General features: G+C 43.0%; 1 protein-coding gene across 7 annotated transcripts in view; it reads right to left on the bottom strand.

Annotated features, from left to right (window-relative positions):
• The window catches only part of LOC114856775 (NT-3 growth factor receptor-like), a 110,764-nt gene that overhangs the window by 71,330 nt on the left and 22,846 nt on the right, over window positions 1-16,588 (bottom strand). For 6 of the 7 annotated variants that reach the window (XR_003786129.3, XR_003786130.3, XM_029152483.3 and 3 more), the window contains exons 2-3: window positions 8,959-9,033; window positions 5,668-5,739 (exon numbers count right to left, since the gene is read on the bottom strand). Coding sequence is in view for 5 of the 7 variants with exons in the window: in XM_029152483.3 (XP_029008316.1) it covers window positions 5,668-5,739; window positions 8,959-9,033 (147 nt within the window). In the remaining 2 variants the exon portion in view is untranslated. The remainder of the gene's footprint in view (window positions 1-5,667; window positions 5,740-8,958; window positions 9,034-16,588) is intronic. The other variant, XM_041071075.2, reaches the window with a different exon arrangement.

The following is a 16,588-nucleotide window of genomic DNA, read 5'->3' as shown; positions in this document are numbered from 1 at the left end:
CCTCAGATGAACCAGCTACTACAAGCGTGTGTGTCTGACACAGACACCTGCTTATGACAATCAGCAAAGGAAAACAAGGACAGAGCAACAGCAGAGAAGACGTGCTCTGACACAGACACTGGTTGAAACAACAGGAGAGGCTTCAGACGTGATCGGCCCAAAAGAGCTGCATCTGAGGATCCAGGAAAGGTCTGTCATCGAGGAACAACTGTCCCATCTACGTCAGGCTTCACCCACTGGCGCTCACATCAGACTGATGGTTGGGGAAGGAGGAAGGTGACGGTTCCTTTTCACGTGAAGACGGTACCGCAAACACACACACAAACATTCATACACGCAACGAAGAAACACGCTTACAGCTTATACACGCTCAAATTCATGTTCATGCTTATCTGCTCGCAATGAAGAATCGCTTTTTGCTTAAAAAAATCCCACAGAGTGATTTTAAAATGATGACAAACAGCTAAATGACAACTGCTGCATGACTTTACAGTCTGATGGGTTTAATCTATTTTAACTTGCAACAAATTCAGTAATAAAATCCTTCATGTTTCTAAAAAGATTTGTGCACAATATAGGTTTGTCTGGCCAGACTAGAAGACTGTAGGAAAACAAAACAAAACATACTATAGGAAGACTGGAACTGACTGAACAGACTATTAATGACTATTAAAGGGAAGACGACTATTAGAGAGAAGTAATAATAATTACTGTACGTACCAGACTATTAAAGAAAAACTTACTGTTTCACTGTCTTGTGCAACATCTGGCAAGACATCTTAACATTCATTTTTGCTCTCAAACTTGTGCCCAGTTAAATTCTTAAGAAGAGATCTCATGTGTAGTTTAGGTATTTGATGTATTTCCACTCCAGACGGAGTGCAGGTTACATCTACAGACATTCTAAATAATCCCTCTTTTGTTGCTCCAACAAGCTCCAACGACCTCCAGAGACGCATCTGACCTGTCCTGTACAGCACATGTGTCTTCTGGTCCTGATGATGAGTTTATAGAGTTATGATTCACACACACACACACACACACACACACACACACACACACACACACACACACACACACACACACACACACACACACACACACACACACACAAACTGACCTCAACTTGATGAACACAGGTCTGCGCTTGCGATTTCATTTACTAATGAACAAAAAGATTTCTGATGTTTATTCTACAGTTCCACATGTCCCTCTGTGAAAACATGATGGAGACAGATGCAGGACGTGGGTCCTTTCGTGAACAGATGTCAACGGGGTGGAGACTGGTGAACGACTTCTGACCCCATGTGACGTATTCACCCTACTTTGCATACTTTTAGAAAACTTTTTTTTATTCTGCCCGTCATGTGCAGCAAACAGTGAACTTGATACGTCCCACATTCTAATGACACACACTACATGCTTTTGTTTTTATTTTTATTTTTCAGAGGACGCTCTGACCCAACACTCTGCCTCACAGGAAGCCCTGCTTCCCTGTGGCTCACACACAGACATGATGTAGGTTTGATCAGAGGATGTGAACCAGTGGTCATCACACCTGAATCTGACCACAGACCATGTAAACAACAACACCCTCCTAAAGGAAGCCATAGATGGCGTTACTGCAGACACCACTAAGCTACTGAATCATTGGATGCTACAGGCCACAAAGAGAGCCTGTCTAAATTACAGTTTGTTCAGACAAAGGGTCATTGTAATTACAGATGATGGCAAATCCATATCACCCAACAGAGTTGAAGCAATTTGAAACCTGTCTAAACCGTGCACGTATAAACAGCTTATTTTTTCTAGGTATTTGTTCTTATTTTAGGAACTTTATTCCTAACTTTACTGTCTTTGAGGCCCCACTCAGGGTTCTGATGCAGACATCTTCATCGTCCACTTCTTGTCTCACGTGAACGTCTGAGGCTGAACAACGTTCACGGACCTCATGCTTGCTCTTCAGTCGACTCCTACTTTGGGTCTTCCTGATCTGACCCTATTCGACCTTTCACTCAAACAGTGGATGAGAAATCAGGTTGTACGACTTCTGTTCTTTTGTCCTGTAGTCTATTTTCCTGCTTCATCAAGCTGCGGCTGAACTTCCACGGTGTCTATGAGCAGTGGCTGCAGCAGAGAGAGTCTTGCTGGCATCAAGTGACATTGTTGGCTACTCTGACGTCACCTTGTTGGTTCCTTATTCTATGTCTTTGATCCTTTAGGAACAGAAAACATCCCATCTTTCTACAGCCCGATGGCTTAGATGCAACACCATCTTGCTCAACATGCTGAACGTTACTGTCAAGAGGCCGTCTTGAAGTCTGGCGCTTTGCTAAGACACTAAATTGCAGGCTGCAGAGTTAATCGCGTTGACTGAAGCTGGTAAACCAGCAGAAGGAGAGTCTGTTACCATCTACACAGACTCCACAGACGCTCTGTGGAAGCATAGGAAGCTTTTGAAGTCTGATTGCAAACCTATCTCACATCATGATTAGGTTGATGCTTTGCTGAACGTAGTTCTGCTGCCTACAGCTAATGCTGTTTGTAACTCTCACACCATCAGTGATGACTTTGTTTCTGCCAACATGCAGCTGCAGACGCTGCTGCAAAGGTCGCTGCCGACAACCTCGTTTCCTCTCTTCATCCTCGTTTCCTCTCCTCATCCTTGTTCCCTCTCCTGATGCTTCCTACCCTCTCCTTCCTCACCTCCCTGTGCTTTAAACATTTTCTACCTCACCGGAGTGCAGACTCTGGCAGACGTATGGTTCCATGGAGTCTGGTTTGGGCCTGATGGCAGCCGTGCCGCCCAAACACTTTTTCCCCACAATTCAGATTTCCCAACAGGTGAAAACATTTTATGTTACTCTGATTATTGCCTTGATTATATGATGTTTCCATGTATACACACTATTTTTGAATGAAAAAATTTCGGAACGACATTGAGTTAAAGTTGATTTGGTGGTTGATTTGCTTACAATCTTTTTTTTATTTTTCTCCTCTTACCCTTACCTTTGTTGTTTGCTATCTGATCACAAAATAAAATCTGATACAAATATGATTATTGGCTTATTTTCTTCAGAGGTTATTTTTTTATAACTACCCACCAAAACGGCCCCCAACCTTTTATCCCTAAGTTACTTGCATTTTATGTGAAGGTGTATTTTTGAATCTTGATGATTTAATACACTCACTGTTTCATTTGTAAGGGCCGTTATTATTACAAAATTTGTTTGTTTGTGTTTGATTAATGTGTATTCAAAAGGGGGGAATGGTTTTTCCCATAAAGAGGCAGATGAGAGAGTTGTCTTTTGTATGATTTATTATAAAAATAAAGAAAAATAAAAATAATGGGGAAAGCAAATAAAAAGCATGGATGTTGATCGTGCACATCAACAAACCAAAAACCAGCTGGAGATCAGTGCACACACCACGAAGGTGTGATGCAAAGAGCCCACGATCCTCAAGTTGCTTCTGCCTTTTAACCCCTTTCTCTGGCTCTGGTGGAAATGTCTCTCTGCAGCAATGGAATTGTTTGCACCACCTTATCTTGCTGTGAGTGAGAATGTTTGCTTTCTCACTTCTGCATCGTCATGTCTTGTTATGCAAAGGAAGGAACACCGAGCTTCCAAGACAAGATGCATTGGCTTTAACAGCCTTGGGTCTGGTGGGGAGTCAGATAGGATGGAGCCAGAGTCCGGGTGTAAAAGTCAAACATATATCATAAATCATTAGTCAGTCAAATGGAACATCAGATGTTTAGGCTTGATGTACGACAGGGCACAGGAGATTAGTTGTTTGTGTAAGAATGTTCAGTTCAGTATTGCACCTAACCAGCACATGACGACTGTGTTGGACAAGAAATAGCACAAAGGCACAATTTTTCCATTACATTAATTGCCTCTTAATGGGAAATTTCTACCTCAAGCCAATATGCTCACGTGTATGTGTCAGTTTGTCTCTATCTAAGGAGCAGTTGTTGTTATATTTAATTTGTTTAAATTGTTGTTAAGTTAAATTGTTGTTGTTTTATATACTATATGTGGATGCATTCTATACGTACATCTTGGAACAACTGCCCCTTCGCGCCGCTTGAGGCACTATTTGTTTCCGCTGCTTGCCTTCTGTTCATCATTTTCTGTCTCTGTGCTGTGTGCAATTAGTTTGGATGCCATACACCTGTTTAATTTAGTATTTGAGCCCTGCTTTCGTTTTCAGTGTTGCTGGTCTGTGCCTGGTCGTAAGCTTGAAAGCTACACCAACTGTTACGAGCGTATTTCGGGGAGTTTTGATGATGGAGAGTTTTGTTTTCTTTCTGATGTCCTGTGTTTTTCCTTTGAGGTTCATACTGTGTTCTTGTCTTTCATGTTTAGGGTTTAGTTGCCCATTGTAACGGAACGTATTTAGTTTAGTTTGTAGGATTCAGTGCTGTTTTAATTTAGTTCTCATTTGTTTTGTGTCTCTGTGTGTTTGTTTAGGGATTTTGCCCGTAGAGTACGGAGCGTATTAGGTATTTTAAGTAGTTAGTTTGGTTCCTGCATTAGCAGTGATTTTTAGTTCTAACTTCTGTTTAGAACTTTTGTCCTGCCATGCAGTACATTTATGTTTTGATTGTTGTTTCATTATTGCTGCTGCTAAAAGTAGCGACTTTTGCTTTGTTTTTAATAAACCGTTTTATGTTAACTTTGCGGATGCGGCTAGGATAAGGTAAAACCGGGGGGACAGAGTGTTTTAGTAGAGTGATGTTGTCGCAGCGGTGTGCCTTGTGCACTTGGGCCATAGCAGCCAGTGTTCCCCACTCCATAGTGATCATAGTCATTAAGCTCGGTGAGTTGTATTTCCCTGCTCAGAGCGGGCGTGTGTTACCGTCTTCGCCTCCACATCATCTCCTCTCCTGTTCATATTCTGTCAAGCCCCGCCGATTCGGAACCGAGGGGGGGGGTTTGTAACACATCTACTCAAATACTCTGGTCCTCCACCCAATAAAGAAACTGGGTGTGTTTGCTGATTGTCTTTTTTGTAATCCATACATGCGAAGTACAGAGCGAAGCATTGTGCATGTGATGCTGACTCACTCAGGGATACAAAGGCTTTGTCTACAACTATCTGTATAACAAGTGAAATCAAGATGTTATTAATCCCAATATGATATGACTCCATAGTTTAGAAAGACGTTTGTATTCTGTGTACAAACCAGTAGATTGTATTTATTTTTGTAAACATCTATTTAAATTTTTTGTCAGCTGGTGTTAATTAATTTTGTGACCTACCAGATGCCTAGTGAAGATCATACAAATACCTGTTTATGCCCTAGATTAGTCCTTTAGCATGGCACAAACACAGGCACAGCACAAAGCTATGCTAAACATGTTCCAGCCTCCATTTAATCTAAGCGTCAGAAAGAAGAATGAGAAAAATATTCATTTAAAAGATCAAACTCCAGCAAATCATGCCAGTGGATTAAACAAAAATCTTAGCAAGGGAGGGAGGAAATGTGACTATATGTCTAAACAATATACGGAAGAGGAAAACTATAAATAACTATATATAACTATATTGAGGTAATCAATATGTCAGTACCTTCAATAACAATAGAGATTCATTTGACTTGAGCTGATGGGTGATTCAGGTTCCTGATGTGTGACCTGTGGTGTTAATGTATGTACTCACATGTAGCGCAGCTGGGGGTTCTTGGAGAAAACACGAGTCTGGATTGCATGCAGGTAGCTCTTTGTGATGGTTCTAAACACACAAACACATCATAGGACAAGAGGTTTGATCAGTAACTTTCAGCTCCATCCTCCTCATGTGGACAGGCAGTGAACCCCCAAAGGATCCCCAGAGGATTCAGTGACACCTGCCTATAGCTGCATGGATGAAAGCAGGTGTTATGGCAGTCTTTGTCTCTGTGGACTCTGTTAAGTAATCATGTTCAGTGTTCTGATTTAATGGTGAATTAAACTGAGTCTGGATTCAGACGCACTAGTCATTTAGGATCCTTTCTAGTTGTGTGACTGTGACTGATTCAAATCTACTACTAATGAGCTAATATTACTAAGTGTGGATTTTTTTGCCTGTAACTGATGAACAGACGGGTGCAGACGTACCCAAAACACATTTAAATATATGAGTTCAGCAGAACAAATAAAAAAAAAAAAAAAACATGAGCATTGCTTGGTTTGATAATGCTTTGATCAGATTTGATCTTTTGGGAGCTTTGGGGCTTTAGTTTCTTATCTGTCACAGCTTTACATCCTTGAACTCTTTGCTTAGCCATTTCCTGATTTATTTTGTATCCACTTCTTGTTCAGGTTCGTCCATGTTTAGTTTCCACTTTCATCAGATGTGTCACATTTTAGATCCACTTCCGCTTTTACTCTGAAGGACTTCCTGTCATAATCACATCACAGCTGTTTTCCCTGCCATTACGGGTCCTCATTACACACACCTGTCAATAATCAGTAATCTGCGTCAGTATATAGTCTCCACCTCACACACTCTCCAGTTGCCAGATTGTTGCGTGCATTCCACCACTTTCCAGCGTCCTGTATTCTTGTCTAGCCTTGTGAACTGGAACCTTGTTTGAGGTTGACTGCCTAATCCCTGTCTGCCTTGTCCATCAAGCCTTCCTGGTAACGATCCTGCATTGACCACGAGTTTGCCTCTTCCTGAACGGTACTGTTATATTTGCCTGCACGTTAACAAACCCTGTCTGTCCACGGAACTGAGCCTGCCTGACCCATTTTATTGTACATTGTTGCTTACCTGTGAATGACCTTGCCTGACTCTGACCCTGCCTTTCTGGACTAAATCCCTTTTTATCAACATCCAAGCTGGCTTGTGTCACCTACTGTATGCCGCTCTGACAAGATGCAGCCTATTTGTCATTAGTCTCTTTATTTAACCTCCAGTACTTACCTGACCTCATTTGCCAGATTATTGTGTGTACTCACTACTTTCCAGCGTTTTTGTTCTTGATCCTGCCTCGTGTTTGACATTGTACCTTTGCCAACCTAATCTTGCTGCCAACCGTTGCCTACTACTTACCTGTGCCTGCCTGCTCCTTGCCTGTACCATCGCCTGAGACATAACTGTGTTTTGACCATCAACTGTACCTTTTACCTTGTACCTGACTTTTACTCACCTTCTTAGTCTCAGTGCTGTGGATGTGGGTCCGCTACATTGGCCAGAAATTGACCTAGCCATCATCAAGTTCGGCTCTCTAGGCTAACAAGAGAAAAGGACAAGCGCTGCACTCTGGGCGGATTGTGCTATGAATAATCTTCCTGTATGTCCATGTTTTTGAGTTTTTCTAAGGCGCTGAAACAGATATTTCAGAAGGTGGCACCAGATCGAGAAGCCGCCAAGAAGCTGGTTAATCTGACGCAGACCGCTGCGCTGCATGGTTGTCGGCTCTGGAGGGTCACTCAAAACACGGAATGCATCTCAATGGTATTTTTTAAATCACAGTCTGAAGAAATTCACTTCCTGGTTGATGTAGCCTGTTGCCACCCTGTAATCTTCTGTCACACCTGGTTGCGCAGACACGCAAGGTTCGCGAATGTGAGTCTTGGGTATTTCACCTCGTGTCTCCTACCTGACCTGGATCCCTGAATCTCTGACGCTACGACACCGGATTCACTCGGCCCGGAGGCAGATGAGATCGACGGCGTCCCCAAGTGTTTATCAATGCTGCCTTAGCCTTTGAAATTAGCCGCCCCTTGTCGTCACCGACTGGCATGGGCTTATTTTCCGTGGACAAGAATGACACCTCTCTTCGACCATGGACTATCGACTATCGTGAGCTCAACAACATTAACAATCGGGATTTGTACCCTTTGCCCTTGCTGTCCTCTGCATTTGAGCTGTTATCTGGAGCCAACATCTTCACTAAATTGAATCTTTGAAATGCTTATCACTTGGTTTGGATAAGGGAAGGCGACGAGTGAAAGAGTACCTTCAACACCCCTAATGGGCGTTATGAGTACCTAGTCATGCCCTTCGGTTCATCAAATGCTCCTGCAGTTTTTTAAGCTATTATTGATGTTTTGTTTGTCTATCTGGATGACATTCTTGTTTTCTTTTGTACAGAAAAAGAACACCATTCAACCAGCCAGCAGGTGCTGACACATCTCCTTGAACACAAATTGGCTTAGGGTTAGCAAAGACGGAGAAATGTAAGTTCCATGTACCCACTGTCATTTGTGGGCTTTGTCATTTCACAAGGGCAGAAAATTATGACATCGGAAGCCGTGAGTTACTCGCAGTCAAAGTGGTGCTGGAGGAGTTAAGGAGGACTTAACATTGGTTAAGAACATCCTCCCTGCTGGCTGCCTGGTTGGGGCCGTGGAGCAGCATGCCATCCAGGGTTTGCTGGTACCCTGTGTATGCTCCCCTAACCGTCTGTTTGTTTCTCCAGAAATCTGGGGACAGGTCATCCACTCCAATGCGCGCTGTTGGTCACCGAAGTCAGCCTCTTGTCTGGGTACCATCAGAGGTCAACAGATAGACGGAGATGATCAACCAACAGCTGGAGGCCGGCCTGCGCCTCCTTTCCCCCAAGGACCCCACCTCCTGGTCTGGGAAACTCATTTTGGATAAAGTCTGCTCACAACACCCTGCCCTGTGCCACCACTGGTCTGGCCCCCTTTGAGTGCGCACATGGTTTTCAGCCTCCCCTGTTCCCCCTGTCCACATCACCTCTGCGCACACCCTGCTGCAACATTGCCGATGCACTTGGCTCCAAGCTCGAAAGGTCATGTTACAGGCCCAAGCCGAGTACAAGGACGTGGCAGACCGTAAGCGATCTCCGGGAGCCATAATATAAGGTTGGTGACCAGGTCTGGTTACCGACCAAAGACCTGCAGTTGTAGGGTCCCTCATGTAAGTTGGCACAAGATTCACTAGACTAGACTTGTTGTATTTCCAATAATCAACACACAGGAATGTTTCTTTACTTACAGCCTCTGTAAGCCAGTGTAGAGCTCCATGTCCACATCTCTCAAGGTCTGCAGACCAGTCCAATTCTCAATGTGTCTGCAAAGATGGATAGACAACAGCTGTTAATATGGGTCCAACTATTATTCATTGATTGATGAAGCTGATGAATATTTAGTCTGTCAATTGTCAAATATAGTAAAAAAATATATTATCCCCCTCTTTCTGGTCCTGAACAGTGGAAGCCACTTTTGACCCTTGCAGTAAAAACCACATCTTTACATTTCCTCCTTCTGAACTGGTTGAGCTAATGGAAAAGCATGTGTTGCATATATAACTGGATAGTGGGTAGCAAACACTCAAATTTGGTGCTGTTCTTAGGTGCTGTGACTTGTTGGGAAACATTCTATCATAGTCCTGTGGGAGTCCAGCATATAACACGTGCAACACCCACAATGTTAATGACCCAAATGCTTAGAACCGAACTGATATAACAAAGATAAGAAAGACAAGAAACAAAGAAAAATCTAAATCCCAGCTCAGCAGAACATTCAAACAAACCCATAAAGTAAGATATTAGACCTAAACTTGCTGCTTCAATCAGGAGCTACTAAAATGACAGACAGCACTCCAGTTCGTTCGCGATTTGTTCATACAGATCCTTACGGTTTGTTCCTTCATTTTTCACGTGACAACTGTAGCTCAGCTATGGGGCTGTGTGGACTGATAAACAAGGAATTGAACAATGTCTGATATGTGACGTTGATTTATTTGTCACCTGTCACCTGACATATCTCCTTCTTCTCATTCTGCTTTTCATCAGGAGTCGCCACAGCGAATCATGCTTTTCCATCTATCTCTATCCTAGGCATCTTCTACACTCACACCAGCCAACCTCATGTCTTCTGTTATCACATCCATGTATCTCCTCCTTGGTCGTCCTCTTGCCTGGCAACTCCACCTCTACCAACATATTTACTATCCCTCCTCTGCACATGTCCAAACCACCTCAGTCTGGCCTCTCTGACTTTGTTTTCTAACACGGGCAACGTGAGCTGTCCCTGGTTCTGTCCAACCTTGTCACTCCTAAGGAGAACCTCAACATCTTCATGTCTGCTGCCTCCATCTCAGCCTCTTCCTCATTGCTACCGTCTATAACCCATAGAGCAGAGCTGCTCTCACCACTGTCTTTACACCTTTCCTTTGAGTCTTGCTGACACACTTCTGTCACACAACACTCATGACAGTTTCCTTCACCTGCTCCAATCCGCCTGCACTCACCTCTTCACTTCTTTTCCTCACTCGCCATCACACTGAACTGTTGACCCCACGTATGTAAACTCCTGCACCTTCTTCACCTCAGCCCTTTAGCCTCACTGTTCTACATTGACCTCTGTCGTTTAGACACATGTATTCTGTCTTTCTATGACTGACTTTTATGCCTCTTCTTTCCAGAGCAAACTTCCACCTCTCCAGCTGTTCCTCCACCGGCTCTCTACTCTCACTGCAGATCAAACATCATTGTCCAGGGAGATTTCTGTCTGACCGTGTCTGTCAGCCTATCCATCAGCATAGCAAACAATAAGGGACTCGAAGCTAATCCTTGGTGTGGTCCCACCTCCACCTTGAACTCCTCTAGTTGCTGCAGTTCTTCGTGTCACCCTTGTTTAGTTAGCTAAACTCCATTGCTGTCTCTCTTAGACACTTCCACACCTCCACGTCATCAAGGCCAACAGCTTTTACGCTCTTCATCCTTTTCAGGGCCTTCCTCACCTCATCCTTTCTAATCTCTTCTATTTCCTGCCCCACAACATCCACATAGTCTTCACTTCTTTTCTTGTCACTTTCCTCATTCATCAGCTCCTCAATTCCTTTTTCTTCTCCACACAATCTGCTGGGTTGTTAGCACCTTTCCATCTCTTTCTTCAATCAACCTTATCTGTTGCACATCCTTCCCATCTCTATCTCTGTCTGGCTAGCCTGTGCAAGTCCTTCTGCCCTTCCTTCGTGTCTAACCTGTCATACAGCTCACCGTAAGCTTTCTGTTTGGCCTTTGCCACCTCCCTCTCTGCTCTGAGCTTGCTTTTACTCCTGTCTACTTTCCTCAGCCCTTTCTACATCACACGCCCTTTTAGCCAACCTCTTCCTCTGGATGCAGTCCTGTACTTCCTCATTCCACCACGAAGTGTCTTTATCCTCTTTCCTCCATCCAGATGACACACCCAGCACCTTCCTACCAGTTTCCCTGATAACCTCTGCTGTAGTTTTCCAGTCATCTGGAAGCTCTTCCTGACCACCCAGAGCCTGTCTCAACTTCTGCCTGAATTCCTTGCAAGTTTCTTCATTCTTTAGCTTCCACCACTTGGTCTTTTTTCTGTTATTCCTCTCTTCTTCTTCCTGACCACCTTGTCTACATAGAATGTAGTACACCTGTGTGCTCCTACCTCCACTCTTGTAGGTTACTCTGTGTTCCTCTCTCTTCTGGAAGTGTTGACTACAGCCATCTTTATCCTCTTAGCAAAGTCCACCACCATCTGTCCTTCTAGATTCCTTTCCTTTGCACCAAACCTGCCTATCACTTTTTCATCACCTCCTGTTCCCCTCAACAACAAGCCCATCGAAGTCTGCCTAGACTACTACCTATTACTACTCTCCTCTGGGGATACTCTCTATGACCTCATCAAACTCACTCCAAAATCTCTCCTTCTCTTCTAAGTCACAGCCAACTTGTGGAGCACTGAGTGCATTCACCATCACCCCTTCAATTTCTAGCTTTAAGCTCATCACCCTGTCTGAGGCTCTTTTCACCTCTAGAACACTGTTCACAAACTCCTCCTTCAGGATCACTCCTACCACGTTTCTCTTCCTATACACATGGTAGAACAGTTTGTATCCTCTAATACTACACGCTCTGCTGCCCTTCCACCTTGTCTCCTGCACTCCCAGTACATCTACCTTTCTTTTCTCTATAATGTTTGCCAGCTCCCTGCCTTTCCCTCTTAGCATTAAGAGTTCCTATTCTCCGATATGTGCTCCTGCCATTCCTCTTCTCTCTCTCTGACCGCAAATCCTTCTGCCTCCTCACCTTCTTGTGAAGCCAATATGTCTTCTCAGATGTTAGAGCAGTGGGTGTGTACATATTTTTAAGAGATGCCTGCTATTTAAAAATGGTGTGTCTGTGTGTGTGTGTGTCTGTGTGTGTGTGTGTCTGTGTGTGTGTCTGTGTGTGTGTGTGTGTCTGTGTCTGTGTCTGTGTGTGTCTGTGTCTGTGTGTGTGTGTGTCTGTGTGTGTGTGTCTGTCTGTGTGTGTGTGTCTGTCTGTGTGTGTGTGTGTGTGTCTGTGTGTGTGTCCTCAGTTACGCTGTAGTGCTTTGGAGGCTTCTAATCAACGCTGCGCCACCTGGTGGTTAAAACAAGACTAGAGCCCTGATTTTTTTTTTTTTTTCAGCCGGCTGCAGAAATAAAAATCTTTACTCTGCGACGCACCCGCTACACTGTGACGACGCGTCGGTACTGCAGTAAAAACGCTAGTTACTTTGAACCGCTGCCACTGTAGGTTAACAGCATTGGTGGCAGCCGTTGTTAACCCAGGCCACGACCAATCTGGTATGATATTCTTATGGATGATTTGCATGGTTGTTTTTGGCAAGTTTTACACCGAATGCCCTTCCTGACGCAACCCTCTCTATTTATCGGGGCCTGGAACGGGCACAGAAGTCACTAGCTTGCAACGCCTGTGACATATCAATAAAGAAAAATTATTTACTTTTTTTCTTTAAATGGCTAACTAATTATCAAAATAAGTTTTACTTTGACTTGTCCTCTACCAGCCTTCAAGTGAAAGGCAGCTCAGGCTGCACGGTTTTGTTCATTGTTCTCATTCGTCATTCACAGCTCAGGCTCTGTAGCAAGCAGCAACCACTCCAGTTTGTCGCGATTCGTTCACACAGATCCACACAGGAGTCTGCTCTGAGCCGATGCTTTGCAGTGAATTAGAAGAGCCTGCTCGCCTTGAGTAAGAGCCGGCTCTCAGTTTTTCCCCTTTCGCTGCTCACCTCAGTGCTCAGCCTGAGCCCTGCTCAAGTCAGAACATTGATTTGATTGGTCAGCAACAACAAAAAGAGGGCAGATACCCACCAAAACAAAAAATCGGATCAGTTCAAAAGTTAAGAACGGTTCAGGAGTCAGGCCTCTTTTGAGACAGAGATTGGGAGAATTGGTGATGGTAAGTTCGGCTCTGACTTCTTAAGGATCGTTTATTCGTTAATTTGTCACGTGACAACCGGACAAGCTCTGTAGCAATCCAAGCACTCCAAGGCGTTCGCGATTCATTCATATGGATCCTTACAAATCGTTGGTTCGTTCATTTTTCATGTGACAGCTACCAGGTGACTGTTGCGCTGTTAAACAACAATGAACCAGTTGCCAAACCTAGGGTCATGTATGGTTGATGATCCAGGACTGGAGCCAATATGATTTAATGTGTATTCATTACAGAACACATTTAATATACAGTATATCAGACAATTACACATGCATGGAATAAATCAGTATCTCCGAAATTAAACAATTTTAGAACATTTTACTATTTCCAGATTAATCATAACGTACTTGGGAACTCTGTTTTACAAACATAATTTTGGTTCTAAATATATATTGGCCTAATATATTTTTAATTGTTTTTAGTAAGGTGTATGATATATCAAGTGCTAATATATAACTAATAAAAATGTAGTTATATGTTCTTTTTTTTCTTCATAAATGTGACAGTACTATGTCTGTGTGTATCTCAAGTTGTTGCAGGTATCTAGCCTAGAAGTCTTGTCAGCTGGTGCTGGGGACTTCTATGGTGAAGAGTCCAAGTTGTCATCGGATCTTCCCTGGTCTGGATCCGGGCAGTGTTTCCTGAGGGACAAAGAACCTATGTTGGACTTTGACCACCTGTGAAATACCTAAATTGTTGCTTTGTTACAACTATTGTTTTCCTGGCAATAACTCAATAAAAGTTCAAATATTACAAAACATTTGTCTGTTTTCCCTCATAAAAAATAGTTTGACATGGAGCTAGCAGCTATAAAGTGAGCTGAGTGAATGACCTCAGTACCATATATCACACGATTCGAACCGGACAAATGCTGGAGAGGCTTGGACTCATCTAAATTGCGTCGCAGCACCTTGCAACACTGTCTCTCTCTGTCGCTGTAGCTGTTAGATTCAACTGTTCTAGCAATAAGCATTCCTTACACACACACAATCGAGATTATAAACAAAGAAACCTCTGGAGTACATACATCCAATAAGTATCAGGCATGTACTTACGTTTGGGGAAGCAGCAAGTGGATCACATCTTGTAGGAACAGAGCCCTTCTTTAACCTCAAGCCCAGTAATAAATATACCCTCGTTTTCAAAGCAGTCAGAGGTGAAATGGTGTCCACACACAAGGAAGCATTTAGTCAGTTGTGCCCGGCACTGGTCCGTTTACAATAAAATTAATCCATAAAGTTCTTCTTTCTTGCTCCGCCGGTAAAATGAACAGGCTGCGATGCTGGTTGGAACGACCAACAACGGAGCACTTTCTGGCCTCATGTCAGTTCGTGTCACAGTGAGTGACTTCTTCTTCTTTTGTCTTTTAAATGGCGGGTGGCAACCAACTGAAAGGTGCATTACCACCACCTACTATGCTAGAGTGCAGTGAGTGACTTCTTCTTCTTTTGTCTGTGACTGAAATGAGTGACTGAAATGTACTGTTTCAGGTACATTTAGGGGTCCAGGTTTGTCTGGGGGGGGGGCGAAGCTGGTTCTGTGATTGGTCTGCGCAAATGCAGACGTATCCAGTCCGCCAAATTTGAAACGATGGTTCTTGAACCGGATTGGATAAACTCTCAAAAATGTGAAATAAGTATGGGGCGTACTTCTAACACACCAAGAGTGTCTTAACGTGACACAGGAGTCAAATAAACGTACCAGAATGTCCAAAAAGGGAATTTTCCATGCGCATGGACCTTTAAAAGTTTGTCAAATTGAACGAGCTTGAATTATGCTTTAAGAAGGTAGGACACAGCAATAATAAATCAACCTTTTTTGAAACTGAAGAAATGTCTTATACGCCTCATAAGCTTAAAGTAGAAAGATTATCTAAGACGGATGATAGAAATTGGATGAAAGTTAAAATTTATTAAAAATTAATATAATCGATTGTCAGTAGGAGAAGTTATTTGATCATAGTCAACTATATTTTAGTTTAGTACATGTGCAGTGCTTTGAAAAGTGTCAGACAAAAAATATAATGAATCAGAAGCCACATTTCTAACTAAATATTTTTCAACCTGATTTTCTTTTTAATTCCCCAAACTGCTAAACGTCTGATCTGACCTTGATTCTGTCTCTTTTTCTCCCACCACCCCCTTTTCTTCCCAGTTTTTTCCTGACCTCTCACCCACACACACCATGACTGTTCGTCTGCCAGGACAGAGACAGAACTGTAACCGCCAACACATTTTGCCTTTAAAGACCCATAAAGAAGGGAATTAAAGCTACAATGCACCAAAAAGAGAATCTTACAGGTAGGTGCTAACTTGACTTCAGGATTTCCTGCCTCTTTTTTCACACCAGCCACACCTGTAATGATTGGTTAGCACTTGTCTTTTTGGGTAGGTTTGGCAGAAAACATGATGTTTAAGACAATATGGGCTGGAGGTGGGGGCAGCTTTTCAGTTTAAAGTTTTTTTTAAGGTAATAGAGTTCTCTAGAGATAGAGAACAGTTGCTTAATATTAAAAATTGTTTATTAAAATCATACAACAGAAAGAAAGTGAAGAATTTAGTGCAGTAAACAGAATGAAAATTAAAAATGTCAGTGTCCTGTAGGACACTACTGCTCCTATGGGTTTTTATCTCAAGCACCTACCCTGGCAGAGGTGGTCTGGACAGCCACTTCCTAATTGGCTTCCTGCTCCCGCAAACAGACCAAGGCTACGGGCTGCACTATGCCCCTGTTCTGAGTTACTAGACCCTGTCTGATACAGTCCTGGTTACTCAGGCTGCTGGTGGCTCTATTGTCAGAGCTCAGAACCTTGTAGCCCATTTGAGCTTGAGTGGCACCTGACCACCCATTAGGTGAACCTTCAAGCCACAAGTGCCAGCCACCCCATGCACCCTGACCTTGGTTCATACATTCCTGCTTTCAGATGCTTATCTGGTTAGGGATCACCTTCAATAACAATCTCTACAAGGTGGTACTTGGATTTTTCCATCTGCACAGAATCAGATGCTCCCCCATCATAGTATTATATTATAAACTAAATAACATAGAGAAGACAGGCGACAGACCAAAAACTAAAACATTGTGTGAATGGCACCTGATAATTTGCAAACTCGTCATTTGCAAATACAAATAAAATAGAGGCATTGCATTGCATTGCTGAGTCATTCTGTTACAATACAATAATTATAATATAAAATCATTTAATTATTGCAATAATGTGCACGCAATCTGAAAACTATAACAGATCAATTGTAATAAAGCCTGTCAATATTTGGTATTTTTTGTGTGAATGAGTCACAGTGTTTGTTTCTTAGTGAGACTTGTTGCAGCTTTTGGATGAATGAGCTTCTTTTGAGCCTCGTGTGATGTTGTTGTTGGTTTTAATGTATA

This window comes from Betta splendens, chromosome 6 (assembly GCF_900634795.4).
Source record: "Betta splendens chromosome 6, fBetSpl5.4, whole genome shotgun sequence".
Taxonomy (NCBI): Eukaryota; Metazoa; Chordata; class Actinopteri; order Anabantiformes; family Osphronemidae; genus Betta; species Betta splendens.
This window is presented reverse-complemented; position numbering and strand designations above follow the sequence as displayed.